Source organism: Arabidopsis thaliana, chromosome 4 (assembly GCF_000001735.4).
Source record: "Arabidopsis thaliana chromosome 4, partial sequence".
Lineage (NCBI taxonomy): Eukaryota > Viridiplantae > Streptophyta > Magnoliopsida > Brassicales > Brassicaceae > Arabidopsis > Arabidopsis thaliana.
The window spans coordinates 4,340,445-4,354,662 of record NC_003075.7 but is presented as its reverse complement, the minus strand read 5'-3'; the positions used below and the strand labels follow the sequence as shown (position 1 = coordinate 4,354,662).

The 14,218-nt window shown below is 39.1% G+C and overlaps 1 protein-coding gene and 2 pseudogenes across 3 annotated transcripts; 2 read left to right on the top strand and 1 right to left on the bottom strand.

Annotated features, from left to right (window-relative positions):
- Positions 1-8,687: 8,687 nt before the first annotated feature.
- AT4G07524 (Ras-related small GTP-binding family protein) lies at positions 8,688-9,315 on the top strand (the record flags this gene model as incomplete). The annotated part of the gene is made up of 2 exons (NM_148262.1): positions 8,688-8,795; positions 9,211-9,315. The coding sequence occupies 2 exons, from the start codon at positions 8,688-8,690 to the stop codon at positions 9,313-9,315; spliced, it is 213 nt and encodes a 70-aa protein (NP_680628.1).
- A 110-nt stretch (positions 9,316-9,425) lies between these two features.
- On the top strand, positions 9,426-13,077 carry AT4G07520 (annotated as a pseudogene; the record flags this gene model as incomplete). The annotated part of the gene is made up of 9 exons: positions 9,426-9,611; positions 9,856-9,948; positions 10,184-10,273; positions 10,509-10,598; positions 10,899-11,318; positions 11,432-11,566; positions 11,721-11,879; positions 11,966-12,725; positions 12,806-13,077.
- A 508-nt stretch (positions 13,078-13,585) lies between these two features.
- On the bottom strand, positions 13,586-13,999 carry AT4G07523 (annotated as a pseudogene; the record flags this gene model as incomplete). The annotated part of the gene is made up of 1 exon: positions 13,586-13,999.
- Positions 14,000-14,218: the final 219 nt, after the last annotated feature.

Sequence of the window (14,218 nt, the reverse complement as noted above, 5' to 3'; positions counted from 1 at the left end):
TCTTGGGGCTTTCCGCTGATATGTAAATAGTCTTGTGGTTCCATGTAGTTCGCCGGGAAACCCTTCCCGAAGTGGGCTTGTTTGAAAAGCGTGGACCTGTGTTTTTCAAATTTCGTACGGATTGCATATGGTGCAAAGCTTTGACGATAATTCTCAACAGACAACTTCGTTTGATGCAAAGTCGTGCTAGTTAAGAAGTTGACTCTTGGGGCAACGCGGTGGTAGGTTAGCCTTCACGAGGTTTCATCTGATTCACCGTGAAACTCTTCTAAACGTTAGCTTGATTGACAGAGGCGGATCTGCGTTTCGGGAATTTCATACAAACTGCATCTATTGCAAAGATTTGATGATAACTCTCGGCAGATAACTCCATTTAAAACAAACTCGGTCTCTTTGGAAAACTGACTATCAGGGCAACGCCTGGATAGGTTTTACGCCCCGAGGTTCTTTGTATATCTTTGGAAAATCACCTCATCATAAAGTGGTTTGAATCTGCACTTTACGATTTCGTACTTGTTGTACCTGTTCTAGAGCTTTAACGATAACTCTTGACGGGCAATTCTTTCCAAAGCAAGGTTGGGCTCCTTGAAAAACTGACTCTTGGGGCAACGCGCTGATATGTTAATCGTCACGAGGTTCGTTGAGAGTCATCGGGAAACCACTTCGCCATGTAGCGGCTTGTATCTGCGTTTTAAGAGTTCGGAGATGTTGTGACTCTTGCAGAGATCTGATTATAACTCTTCATAGACAATTCCGTTTAAGGAAAAGTCCAGCTCCTTGGAAAGCTGACTCTTGGGGCATCATGAGCATATGTTGAATGTTATGATGGTATCCAAAAATCAGTGGGAAAATGTCTTCCAAAGAGGTAGATAGATATGCATCGTCAAATTTGTCGTTGCCGAGGTTTTTGGAAATATCCAAAAGTGAATCTCCTTCCTTTGCTGCAACAACTTCGTGCTCTATATGTTGAATGCCTCTAAGTGATTCTCATATCGATGTTTTTAGCCGAACTGGTGGTTTGGTGGAGTTTTGATTTAATTCTTTTAGCTCATGGTGGACTCTCTCATAGTCCGCTTTATGTGTCAAAGGGATATGGTCGCCTCCACCTCGCTCGAGCTCTTACTCATCTCGGATGACTCCTTGATCGAGCTTACTAGGGATCTCCTGCTGGGATTGAGCTCCAATTTTTTCCTGGTCTTCAGCTATTGGTGTCTCGTTGGCTAAGAGAGTTATGCGAGAACTAGGATTTGGAGAACTAAGTAATCCTCACGAGTAGAAACAAGATTTAGTTTTTAGTAAATGTTACCTGGGCGTCGAACATCCCTAGATGGTAGTTACGAAGTCATCGAACATCCCTAGATGGTAGTTACGAAGTCAGCTAGCATCTTAAGGGCGTCGGTAATGGTTTGATCGGCAATGATGGCTTGTTCATGTCTTGAAACTTCTGAAACGCTTGAGAACTTCAGGTCCCCATAGACGGTGCCAAAATGTGGATGTCGGATTTACACACTCAAGTATTTATATTATTTGTGGGCTAAAACTCTCGAGTACAAAAGTACAAGACAAATGTGCATAATAAAAGTATAAGAGAGTATATAGAAATGTACGAAGAATTTGTACATAAAAAATGGTATAGTATTTCTTGTATAAAGATCTTACATAAAAAGGGAAGAAATAATCTTTTGTGTATTTATCAGAAAATAACAATGTTTAATATTAAGATTTGTGGTGAAAATGTAGATTCTCTAGCTCCCTTTTCTTGGAGTCTTCACCTCTCTTTTATAGTCTCTTTCCTTCTTCCAATGTGCCATTATTTGGCTATTAATTATAGAATTAATTCACAAAATAACTTCCACAATCAATTCATAAACTTGAATGACAAGTTTATTCCTTTGACCATAGTCATTAATCCATGAATTAAACTACAAATTAATGTCAAGATTTGACCACCTCCTTTGTGCAACATGGTCCTTCTTGGGCTTGAAAACTGATGGGCCTTCGAAATACTTAAGAGATCCAGTTTGCGGGATTCGGTATCAACAGGGACCAGCGAACAAGAGCAAGGTCATTATGAAGAAGGTGCTGACCAAGGAGGAGATGAGATAGCTGAAGTTCACAAGAAGCTCAGTGTGCTTGAAGAGCTTGGGAACCTTCACAGCAAAACAATGAAGGGTTTCAAGAAGAAGATGAGAACAATGAAGAAGTATGGCTGCTCAACTCAAGGACTTCCAGATCAGCCAAGGCCACCATCTCCCACCCCCGAAGTAAGAAGGATTGGTTCAAGGAGCTCAGCTGCAAGGAGAGCTGAAAGGATCGATCCACCCCGAGCTTCATCTTTTGAGCCTCGGGAAGTGATCTTCGAGCTGAGAGAGCCAAGGAGTAGGCAAAGACGAGCTTCCACATGCTCGACCAGACAGAACGAGCATAACCCTCCCGCCTCAACTTCAGCCCCTGCCTATACCCAAGAGAGTATGGATGACTATGTCTCCATCTACTTCACCTGATCACTGAGGTAACACCACCTCAACCATTGTACATACGATTAACTTTTTATTTTTCTTTGTGTGTTGTTTGTTTTGGTCTTGAATTCTCTTTCAGATTTTTATTATACAAGGGACTGTGTAATTTAAGTTTGGGGGAGGGTTCAAGACATGTTTAACATTGTGTTCTCTTTTCTTATTTTAAATTTTGCATCATCTAAGACATAGAAAAACCAAAAAAATTTGAAATTTTTTCAGAAAATGATTTCACATAAACAGAGTGTCATGTAGATTGCATTTCATTTTAGGATTGTATATAGTGTCCTTGCATTTAGGATTGCTCATTTGCATAGGGGATAATGATGATTTCAAACCGATAAGCATGTTTTGATTCAATGAAGTAAGTTCAATGCCCAGGTTGTTAGTTCTCTGTTGCATAACCGATTGTATCTCTGAAGTAAGACTGCACCCTGCTTTGAATTTGTAACTTGACTATACTACTTTGATTCGAAACTCGCTTATCTGATGCCATTCCCTATCTATTAGAACCTGAACTGAATTTGCAATTATCATATCTATGCATTGTTTGTGAACTCATGGCTACCATATACATACTTGGATTATCTTATTCACTTCACCACCCTCTGTTAATCCAAGTAGTTGTCTCTCATTTTTAGAGCAATTTCTCATACCCTTAGCCAAGCCTTATTTTAAGTCAAAGATCATTTGTGTGTGATTGTGAGGTCTGTTTTGATTGAGCTTGGTATAACGTGTTAGGTATGAGCCGACAAGAGCAGTCTTTCATGTAGACCTAGCTTACGCTTTTTGGGTTTGCTAGGACTAAGTGGAGACTTGTATTCGGGATTGGGATTGTGTATTGAATGAATGGGAATGAGAATGAAAAGAAAAGAAAAAAAAAAAAGAGTAAGAGTTTAGAGTTCTAAGGGGGATACAAAAGTGTTAAGTCTAGTAAAGGGTTTGGAATTCAAAGAAGTTAGGCATTGTGATTCAAAAAAAAGGGTAAAACGCCCTATGTGCTAAGATTAGAAAAAAAAGCCTTAAGTTCGTCAAAGTATAAAACCAAACCCGCTAGACTCTTAAATCGTTTCAAAGAACAACCCCTTAGAACTTGAACCAAAAGAGAGAAAGAATGAGAAAAAGGGTAGAATTACGACATCTATGGGACTGGGATCATGTTCTGAGCTATCATACTATATCATTGGGTAGATGGGAGTCTGTTCTTGTATGTGTCCATTGGCTTTTACCTTTAGCATTCTGCTGAAGCTCAATCTTTTCTCTGAGAGTCCCCTATTACTCAACCAATCACTAGAGGGACCATTTTTGTCTCTTCGCCTAAGCCCGAAACCAAGTGAGTTCATAACCATTGCATTGCTTGATCCACTGTTCGTGCTTAATGAATGTTAAAGGGAATTGGTTGATGAGAATGCTTGAATAGATTAAGGCAATTGTTAGGTTGCACTGTGACGAGTATGGCTAACGTTTTTAAGTAAAGGTCTATCATCTTGCAACCTAGAATTAGCTACCTGGACAATGAGCTTACCCGTTCTATATGCATGCTTCGGTTTTTGAATCCCCGCCTTCAAACCTCTCCTTCAACTTAAGATTTTTTGTTTGCTTGAGGGCAAGTAAGAGATAAGTTTGGGGGAGTTGATAACACTGTATTTTACTCATTCTAGGTGTGTATTTATCATCATTTAGCTTTGCATTTGCTCATTGTATCATATCATTTTGCACCATTTTAGCTTATTTTGCATACTTAGGCATCTAGGATCATCTTGCATACGCATTGCATGTTTTGGTGTGTTTTTAGGTGCACAAAGAGATAAAAAGGACTCTACTCGACCCATCCACTCGATCCAGGCAGCTACAGAGGTGGCTGCAGTTTACTCGACCCTCTTACTCGATCAAGGCAGCCTCAGATGAAGCAGCAGAATGATCTACTTGCCCCTCCTGCTCGATCCTCTACTCGACCCATTTACTCGACCAAGGGTGATAAACTCTACAAGACTTGTTGATCTATCAAAGCGTCTTTGGATCCTCCTCATTCCCCACTCAACAAGACATCTGAGCATACGGATAGGAGAGGAAGAAATATCTACTCGATCATTGCAGCACCCTCATTACTCGATCCCCAAGATCGAGCATTCGCCCAAACCGCCTCAAGTCTCTTATCCTCTAGTAAATCTAGGGTTTTTAATATTTTAGTATAAATAAATTACTTTGGGGTTTGTCCAAGGGATCCAGCTTTTATCCTTTAATTTTTCTTTGTGTTTATGAATCTTCAAAACTTAATTACTCTTAATCTATTTCGTTTTTGCATTTAGTTGTTTAAGTAAAGTTGTTTAGTTTGTTTAGATCTACATTTTGGTATGATTTAAGTAATTTTTGGGTTTGTGTTCTTGAGAATGTTGCTTGAGTAGTGATTAGGGTTCTTGAGGACGGATTATATTAGGGTAATCTCTAGGTTAGTTAGGTGGTTAAGATTAGGTTAGAACCCTTCTGGATTCGCTTGGCCCCTATGCGGTTTTCGCTGGCTAATGTGGAGATTCGATCATAGACGTCCAACATCCAAAGACGTTCAGATGGATGTCTGATCTACGAATTCCAGAGATTTGTAGACTCGACCAAGACATTGGCTTGTCTGCTTATTGGCTTTGGTAGATTATTTCTTAAACCCTGCTCTGCTATGTTTCATCAACGACAGTTCAGATTAGGAAGTGGTAGAGTTATGGGGGTCTCTGTCACGACAGTGGATAGACCCGGTTTTTGAATCTATCGTCAAGGGTATCTACCTTTCACCTATTAGCCATCTGATGAACCCTAGAGTTGCCCTTATCAATGAATCCATCCTTAGAACTTCTATTAGATTTATTTGTATCCCCTGTTGATTGCACTTTCATTTACCTGTTATTTGTATCCCTATTTGTATCCTTTGTTGATTGCATTTTAGTTCTGCATGTTGATTCTACTCGACCCAATGATCGAGTAGGGCTCTTAAGTTCTCATTTTTACTTGTTTGAATCTTGACCTAGGATTGTTACTAGAAACCCATCATCATTATAATCTGGCTTGACTTAGTTGCCTCTTTACACGTCTTGATTGCTAGCAATAACAGTGGACTGGATTGACACCCCCTATAGCTGCATCGACATGTTAGTGTTTGTAGGGGAATTGAACTCAACCTCACACCGTTCAGCATATAAGTAGGCCTAAAAAACCTGCTTATCACTCCACCTCGCATAATAAGCGCTTTCTTAACACACCCTGGGGTAAGAGGCACCAGTCCACTAGTATCTTTTTTGTACCAACTTTCTTAGTAACACTAATATATGTGTCTCGACCTGGCCATTCAAACTAAGTAAATTCATGTTCTTCCATTAGCAGCTTCTTCATATAATTCACCTTCTCATCTACAACATCGTCATCCCACCCAACATCCATGTATTCCACGCCCTCATCACCCACAAGCGTGTAAGCAACCTTCAACTGAAAAATACAGATCTTACACAATGTAAAAAATTGTGATAAATTGGTGTACAACATAACAGTGGACACTTACAAAGCGGTACACCATATTTAAGAATATATAATGCTTAAGAGTAGTGTACATTACCTGTGCATCAGATTCAAACTGGATGATGTCTTTTTGATGTAGGATCACTTTTGTGCCCAGATCGTCATATGTCATCTGAGTATAATCACGCTTGTCATCTGGATCCGGTAGCTTAGAGACCATAAGTGGAATTGCCTCAACCTCCATCATTTGGAGTGCCAATGGAAATTCATAACAACGGCTGCTTCGTTGTTTTAGACGGACTTTAAGCTATGTGAGGGGATCAGTGAGTAGGAGGTTCAAACCTCTCCATTGTTGTCGTGAAAGCTACTCTCCCCCACAAGTATGATAAGAAGAACTTAACATCATCAAACATCTTAACATATTCTAGTGTTATGTTTAAGTACTTGTTACTACAAATTATCACACCATCCACCATAAGTATCAAAACTAGGCAAAACCGCTTCCAACAAGACATCTTCTAAGCATCGGGCAACTTGACATCTTTTCTTAGCATATCCAAAACATCGGAAATAGTAACATCTTTTTTTGAACCAAACAAGCTGTTCCAAACAGGCTTGGAATCTTTGTTCTGATGGGATATGATTTCCTCTTTACGAGGAATTGGTCGACATTACAACCCATTTGTAATGTGAATTCTCACAAAGAGAACCTGAGAGGCTTTCCTCCAAAAACAAACTATAATTCGTGCCTCTTCTTCATCACTAGCTGTCTAGCTAACAAACCATGGATCAGTTTGGCGGAGTGAGCGGTTTGGCATACTGGATACTTGAAAGATTTCCCAAATTAAGATTTTAACAGCCGCTCGAAGTCTGATGTACTGCCCAAAGAACTCAGCAATTTCTCCTAAGAGCTCAGGTGACGTATATATGTTCAGCCTTGCTTCCTTGGAATAGAAACCTCTTCCAAGGAGTCTCTCTAGAAGTCCATGGTCCACGCAGTCCTCAATTCACGAATCCTTCAAAGTCGACGGAAGAAGGGTTTGTGATTTAATTAACAACATGACATTTATACCGAGACTAGTAAAAATAACATTTGAATTAAACACCAACGACCTTGAAATGACAAACAATATTCAAAAAACACAACAACAACGACTCACTTGCTTCGCTAATCTCTTCTTTCTTGCATTTCACACCACTACGAGTTGTCCTAATATCATCATCCTTTCTAGTTGAGGCCATAAGAATTTGCTGTCTTCTCAAACGACTCAAAGTGGTTCTCTATTGAATTTGTTGAGGCCATGAGGCTAGGGTTTTCGTGATAAACGGAAATGACCAAACTGAAACAATTTTGGGTTTACTCGTCTGAATAATTGGGCAAAAAAAAATGGAATACAACATAAATCATTTTAAGTGTACCACAAAATAGAGTATATGGCTACGGAAAATATTATTAGATCCATTAGTCCTAAATTTTTGAACCTAAACGAAATTTTTTTTTCCAACATAAGGTTACAATAGTTTTTGACTCATATTTTGGATTTTAGTTATATATTCTCTATCTCACATCTTTTCTATCTCACAAACCCAACATAAAATACTCATATCTTTAATTTCTACAAAAAGTACCTAGTTTCCAAATAACTTTCTAAAAAGTGTCCACTTCTCTAAGAAGCCCTCGTGGGTTTCATGTTGTATCAATATATTGATTTAGCAAAATAATAATGTTTTTCAACTATGTCGGTCCATGCCCACATGCCACAACTATATTAAACCATTTTATAATCATTTAGCATCATATAAAAAACTAATTAAAATAATGCACAGAGCATTTGTAACACCCCGATTTCAGAAATATCGTGATGCATGCGGAGAGGTTTAAAAGAATTGATTTGGCCACCTACGTCACCAATATGCACTTATATTTTCGGTAAAACATCCCAAGAGAACTCCACAGATAAGCGTGCTTAGACTGGAGTAGTTTCAGGATGGGTGACCTTCTGGGAAGTAATTGTCGGAACCATTGTGAGGATAAAGCATAGAAAAGATCATGTGCTTATTTGTAGGGATGGTAACAAGTCTTTAAAGTCTTCCGGACATGGCTCACCGAGCGTCGGACAGGGATGGGCCCATAGACCTGAAAAAGATGTGGAGCCCACTGGTAGAGGCAGTCGGGGCGTTACAACATTGTTGTTGTCTTCATATAACACTTTTTACGACTAAAACCAAATCAAATTTACGAAATTTTGGTTCGAAGCAGGTTTTATTTTTAAATTTGGTTTCGATGGTTATAATGACTTTTCATCCAACTAATCTACCGAATCGAAATGGTTCAGATTTTTGTTAACTCGCTTTGGTTTAGATTGATTCGGTTAATTCGTACTAAACTGTATTAAACCAAATTTAACACTCGAACCTTTTTTCTTCTCATTTCTTTGTTTCACACTTTTTCACTCACTCTCACTTTACTCAAACGAGACTCAAACTTTATACTAGTTGTTTTCTTCATCACCGCAATAATGAACGAAGAGATGAGCGGTGAGTCACCGGAGAATAATAAACACGTAAAGAAACCGACGATGCCAGAAAAGATCGATTACGTGTTCAAGGTGGTGGTCATTGGAGATTTAATGTTGTAGGGAAAACGCAGTTCCACTCACGTTTTACACAATGGAGTTCTGTTATGAGTCAAAATCAACCATTAGTATGGAGTTTCAGACACGGACCATCACTCTTCAGGGCAAACTCGTTAAAGATCAGATCTGGGAGTCAAGAAAGGTTATATCGGATTTTTATCTATTTTACCATCATCCGGGAAAAAAAATTCCATTTTGCCACCCAAAAAAATGAATTTCTTTTTGATTTATTTTTAAATACCAAAACAGAGGGAGATTACCATATAACCTCGGTGACTTAGTGAAACTACAGGATCCAACCACAGTTCACGGGTTAGCCCAGAATCCGACCCAGTATTATTGGGTTTCCCCCAAATCAATTTTTTTTAACCTAAGTAACTTTTCAAAAAAACCGTCGACGCTCACTACTCTCAACTCTCAACTCTCTCGTTTCGATTCCGGCGAACTTCTCATCCAAAGCCGTCGACTTTCTCTTCTCTCTCCGTTCAGTTCACCGTCGCCGACTTTCTCTTCTCTCTCCGTCGCCGATTGTGTGGCTCGTGTTCGATTTCGCCTAGTCGTTCATCCCGTTTAGCCGCCGTTGCAATTCCGCCGTGACCGCTGCTGTTCCAAACCGTCGGCGTTCCAAACCGCCGGCGTTCCAAATTGTAAGTGTCGAATAGGGCTTTAAGTATAGAAATTGGAGCGGTTTTTGATTTGAAACATTAGAATAGGTTTTCGTTGTGTTGATTGAACGGTTTCCTTGATTTTTGAGTGGTTTTGCAAGGTAATCATGGGTCGTGTAAGGCTAGTCACTCCTAGTTCGAGTGAAAGTGAAGACGAGAGGGTCACGATCATCCGTGAAGCAGATATGAACCGTGAAGAAGTTGCAGCCGAGGAAAACAAATTTGAAGACGAAAACTGTGAACAAGAGCCTCCGAAAAACCTTCACGAACCGGAAGAAGAAAAGATTTCTGAGGTATATACAAATTTATGAAAATTTTGTGTGAATATTGATGTAGTGTTTAGGTACAACTAGAAAACAATGAGTACAAGTTAATAGTATAGGTCTGTGTAATTGGTGCGTGGATATACGTGATTAATCATACATTGGGTTACATTAGAAAATTGAATTCTGAGAAAAGTTGATAATGTTGTTCTGAGATAACTAGTACAAGTAGCACAACGAAATATTAATTTTATGGTTATGTATGAATTTTCAGGAAGTTGATGATGAGGAACCAATGCAGTCTCAGGGGATGGAAGAAAACCCTGAAGAAGAGGAAAAAGAAGGGGAAGAAGAAGAAGAATCTGAGGTAAATGGTTATTTCTGTAAATTGTGTTTGAATATTGAAAGTAGTGTATAGGAACAACTAGAAAACAATGAGTACAACTTAATAGTATTGGTTTGTTTGATTGGTGGATGCATGAATTTATATGTGATCAATCATACATTAATTTGCATTAGAAAATTGGATTCTGAGAAAAGTTTATAATGTTGGTCTGAGATAACGCGAAATATTAATTTTATGGTTGTGTATGAATTTTCAGGAAGGTGATGATGTGGAACCAATGCAGTCTCAGGGGATGGAAGAAAACCCTAAAGAAGAGGAAAAAGAAGGGGAAGAAGAAGAATCTGAGGTAAATGGTTATTTCTGTAAATTGTGTTTGAATATTGAAAATAGTGTATAGAGACAACTAGAAAACAATGAGTACAACTTAATAGTATTGGTTTGTTTGATTGGTGCATGCATGGATTTATACGTGATCAATCATACATTGATTTGCATTAGAAAATTGGATTCTGAGAAAAGTTTATAATGTTGGTCTGAGATAACGAGAAATATTAATTTTATGGTTGTGTATGAATTTTCAGGAAATTGATGATGATGAACCAATGCCATCTCACGGGATGGAAGAAAACCCTCAAGAAGAGGAAAAAGAAAGGGAAGAAGAAAACCCTGAGGTAACATTAATTTCTGAAAATTTTGTTTGAATATTGAAAGTAGTGTATAGGGACAACTAGAAAACACTTAGGACAACTTAATAGTATAGTTTCAACTTATGTGATTGGTGCATGGATTTATACGTTAACGTGATCATACATTGGTTTGTTTGATTGGTGCATGAATTTAATTGTATGATTGGTGCATAAATTTAATACGTATAGTTTCAATTCTGAGAAAAGTTGATAATGTTGTTATGAGATAACTAGTACAAGTAGTACAGCAAAATATTAATTGTATGTTTGTGTATGAAATTTCAGGAACTTGATGATGAGGAACAACCAATGCAGCCGAAGAGGATGTTCTTTAGTCCAAGCGAATACGTGAAGACGTGTAAGATAGGGACGAGATGCACTGTGCAGCAGACAGTGAAGTATTTGGAGGAGTTTAAAGAAGATTTGCCATGGTTCAAGGCGCATCCACAGTTTAGGCATGTATTCCACATGCCTGAGGAGAAAAACCACAAGACCCAAGGCTTGTGGATGCTTTTGCTTCGCACAGCACAGACAGAGATGGATAGGGAGTGCTGGTTTGTGGTTAATGGAGTGCCTATTAGGTATTCCATTAAAGAGCATGCATTGTTATGTGGTTTCGATTGTCATGATTACCCGGAGGAGTTGCAACCGAGTATGAAGATCGTGGATGCAGATTTGAAGTTTGCCAAAAAGATCTTTAAGAAGGTATCTGGGATTAAGATCGTTGATGTTGCGAAAAAGTTGGATGAAATGAAGAAATGTGAAGAAAAGAAGAAGACAGATAGGAAGAAGTTGGCTATCTTGCTTTTTTGTGCAAGGTGATCGCGGCCAAGTCAAAGGCTGATGGAAACATTGACAAATTCTTTCTGAAGATTGTTGATGATGTGCGTGCATGTGAGACATTCCCATGGGGTCCTTTCACATTTGATGGATGTATGGAAGGTATCAAGTCGGTAATGAAATCGATGAAAGGGAAAGCAAAATTGCAGACTTGTTTCTCCGGATTTATTCTTCCATTAGAGGACACAATTTAGAGTAATATCCATTATAAGATGCATTAGTAGACTTAAAAATAATACTAATGTGACTTTTACTTTGAATGTGTAGATTTTGCCTTTTGAGGCTATTCCACATTTGGGACAAAAGTTTAGAGACCTTGTAAGGTTCGAGAATGAGTGTCCGGGAATGTGTAAGGCCAAATTCTCTAGTAGTGTCATGAAAGGGTTCTCGTTGGAAGAGATAAACGAGGAGCTTGGAAGTGTAAAGGTACGAGTTGTCCCAGTTCTCTCTAGAGTTGTCCCAGTTATCTATGAGCTAGAATATGATTATTTTTGATGTGTGAATTTGTATAGGTTATCTCTAGCGTTTTGGAATCGGATTACGAGGAGAAAGATTTGTTGAGGCGGATTGTAGATGGTGATCATGTTGATGATGGGATAGGGTTTGTTGATCCGGTTGTCGATAGCTGGAGAAACCGTTTGATCAAAGAGAGGAAGAGATTCTTCTGGAAGGATATGTTTGAAGCGGATGTCCGGGCTCGAAGCGGCGGCGAGCAAATGGAGGAAGAGAATGTTCCGAGACATGTTCCGGATGTTCCGGGCAGCAGTAGCTCTTGCTCTTTGAAGGAAGCTATTGATGAAGGCTTTAAGAGAGTGATGGCGATGTTGGCGGAACACAATGAAAGGCTTGTAACCATTGAAAGGAGACAAGCCGGTGAGAGTGTGCCTCCATTTGAGAAGAAGGTCCATTCCGATGTGAATAAGGAGAAGGAAGATGGTGGTAATAAGGAGAAGAACGTGAATGTGGCTATTGAGACCGAGGCTAGTGTTGAGCCCGAGGCTAGTGTTGAGCCCGAGGCTAATGAGACCCATGATGTTGAGCCCGAGGCTAATGAGACCCATGATGTTGAGCCCGAGGCTAATGAGACCCATGATGTTGAGCCCGAGGCTGTTGAGACCGATGGTGTTGAGACCGATGGTGTTGAGACCGGTGGTGTTGAGACCCATGATGTTGAGACCGATGGTGTTGAGCCTGAGGGTTTTGTGCTCGAGTTTGTTGAGCCCGATGATCCGAGTTCTGCCATGGTTCTTTATGTTCCGGATGTTCCAATCGGTATGGTTTGTTTTGTCAATCTTTGATCTTTTTAATATATGATGTTTGTTGGTTATGAATGGTTGTCTTTTCTTTTGAAGGTGATGTTCAAGTTGAAAGGGAAACTGAAGCGGATAAAGGCGATGATGAGACGCTGAAGAAGAAAACGAAGAAGAAAGGGAGGAAGGGAAAGGGAAAGTGCAACGATAAGAAGAATGAGAAGAAGAAAAGAGACGAGGATCCTGAGGACGAGGATGAAGGTGGCAAAAAGAAGCGTAAGATAAATCCATCGAGATTCCACAAGCCACCTTATACCGCGGAGAGAATGAGAGGGACCAAGGGTCCGGTTTACGTTTGGAGAAAAATGTATTGAAGACTTGTGTGTTTGTGGGAACGATTTACTTATGTATTTTGGATGTATTGAAGACTTGTGTTTTTGTTATTTAGGATGATTGATCATGTTGTTTTGGGATTTATGTTACTTATGTATTTAGGATGGTTGATCTTGTTTTTATGGTATTTATGGTATTTAGGATGATGTTCAAAACAAAAAGTACACGTAGTTTATAGTGAGGTACAACTCAATTCCAAAAGAGGTACAACTAACAAGTCAGAACAAGTACAAATGAGTTCAAAACAAGTACAAGAGAGTTCAAAAAAGAGGTACAAGTAGTTTATAGAGAGGTACAACTCAATTCCGAAAGAGGTACAAGTAGTTTATAGAGAGGTACAACTCAATTCCGAAAGAGGTACAAATTACTTCAAAACAAGTTAAAAAGGTACAAATGACTCTAGAAATAGGAATTCAACATAGTTTCAAACTTTAACATACTTGTTGCAACATAAAAAGGAAATACAATCACAAAGTCAATTAAATCATTTTACTTCTTTCCAAGTGCATCCATAAACCTTGCGATCTCTGCATCTTTCTTGTCCAAGCGGTCTTTGAGGTCCTCAATTTCAGCACGGATTTGGTTAATCTGGAGACGATTACTATCACCTCCAAATTTGAATGCGTTTTGAATCAATTCCCTGTGCTCGCCAAATCGTTTGTCGATGCAAAAGCACTGCTCGTGAACTGCAAGATCCCAACCCTTGTCTACGTGATAATTATCATCTTGACCACTCATCGGACATTTGAGAAATGTCTTCTTTTGATCGCCAATAAGACGCTCTACAAGCTCAAGCTGTTTACCACAAAAACAGATTTGGGGAACACCAAAATCACCATCGTACTTGGAAGGATCATCGGATCGTTCCTCTGATGAAGAAGGTGACGAATAACTAAGTGGCATTATTTGCTACATAGCCAAACACATGAAAATCAAAAGGGGATAAATTCCAAAATATAACCCTAACATCCAAACCCTAGATCTTTAAGAAAATCTAAAATCCAACCCCTAGATATCAAATTATCATAAACGGCAACTCTAATTCGTTTGCAAACCATAATTCAATGGAATTGGGGGAAAATCAAAACTCTAATTTATTTTCTATCCAACCCGAAACTTACC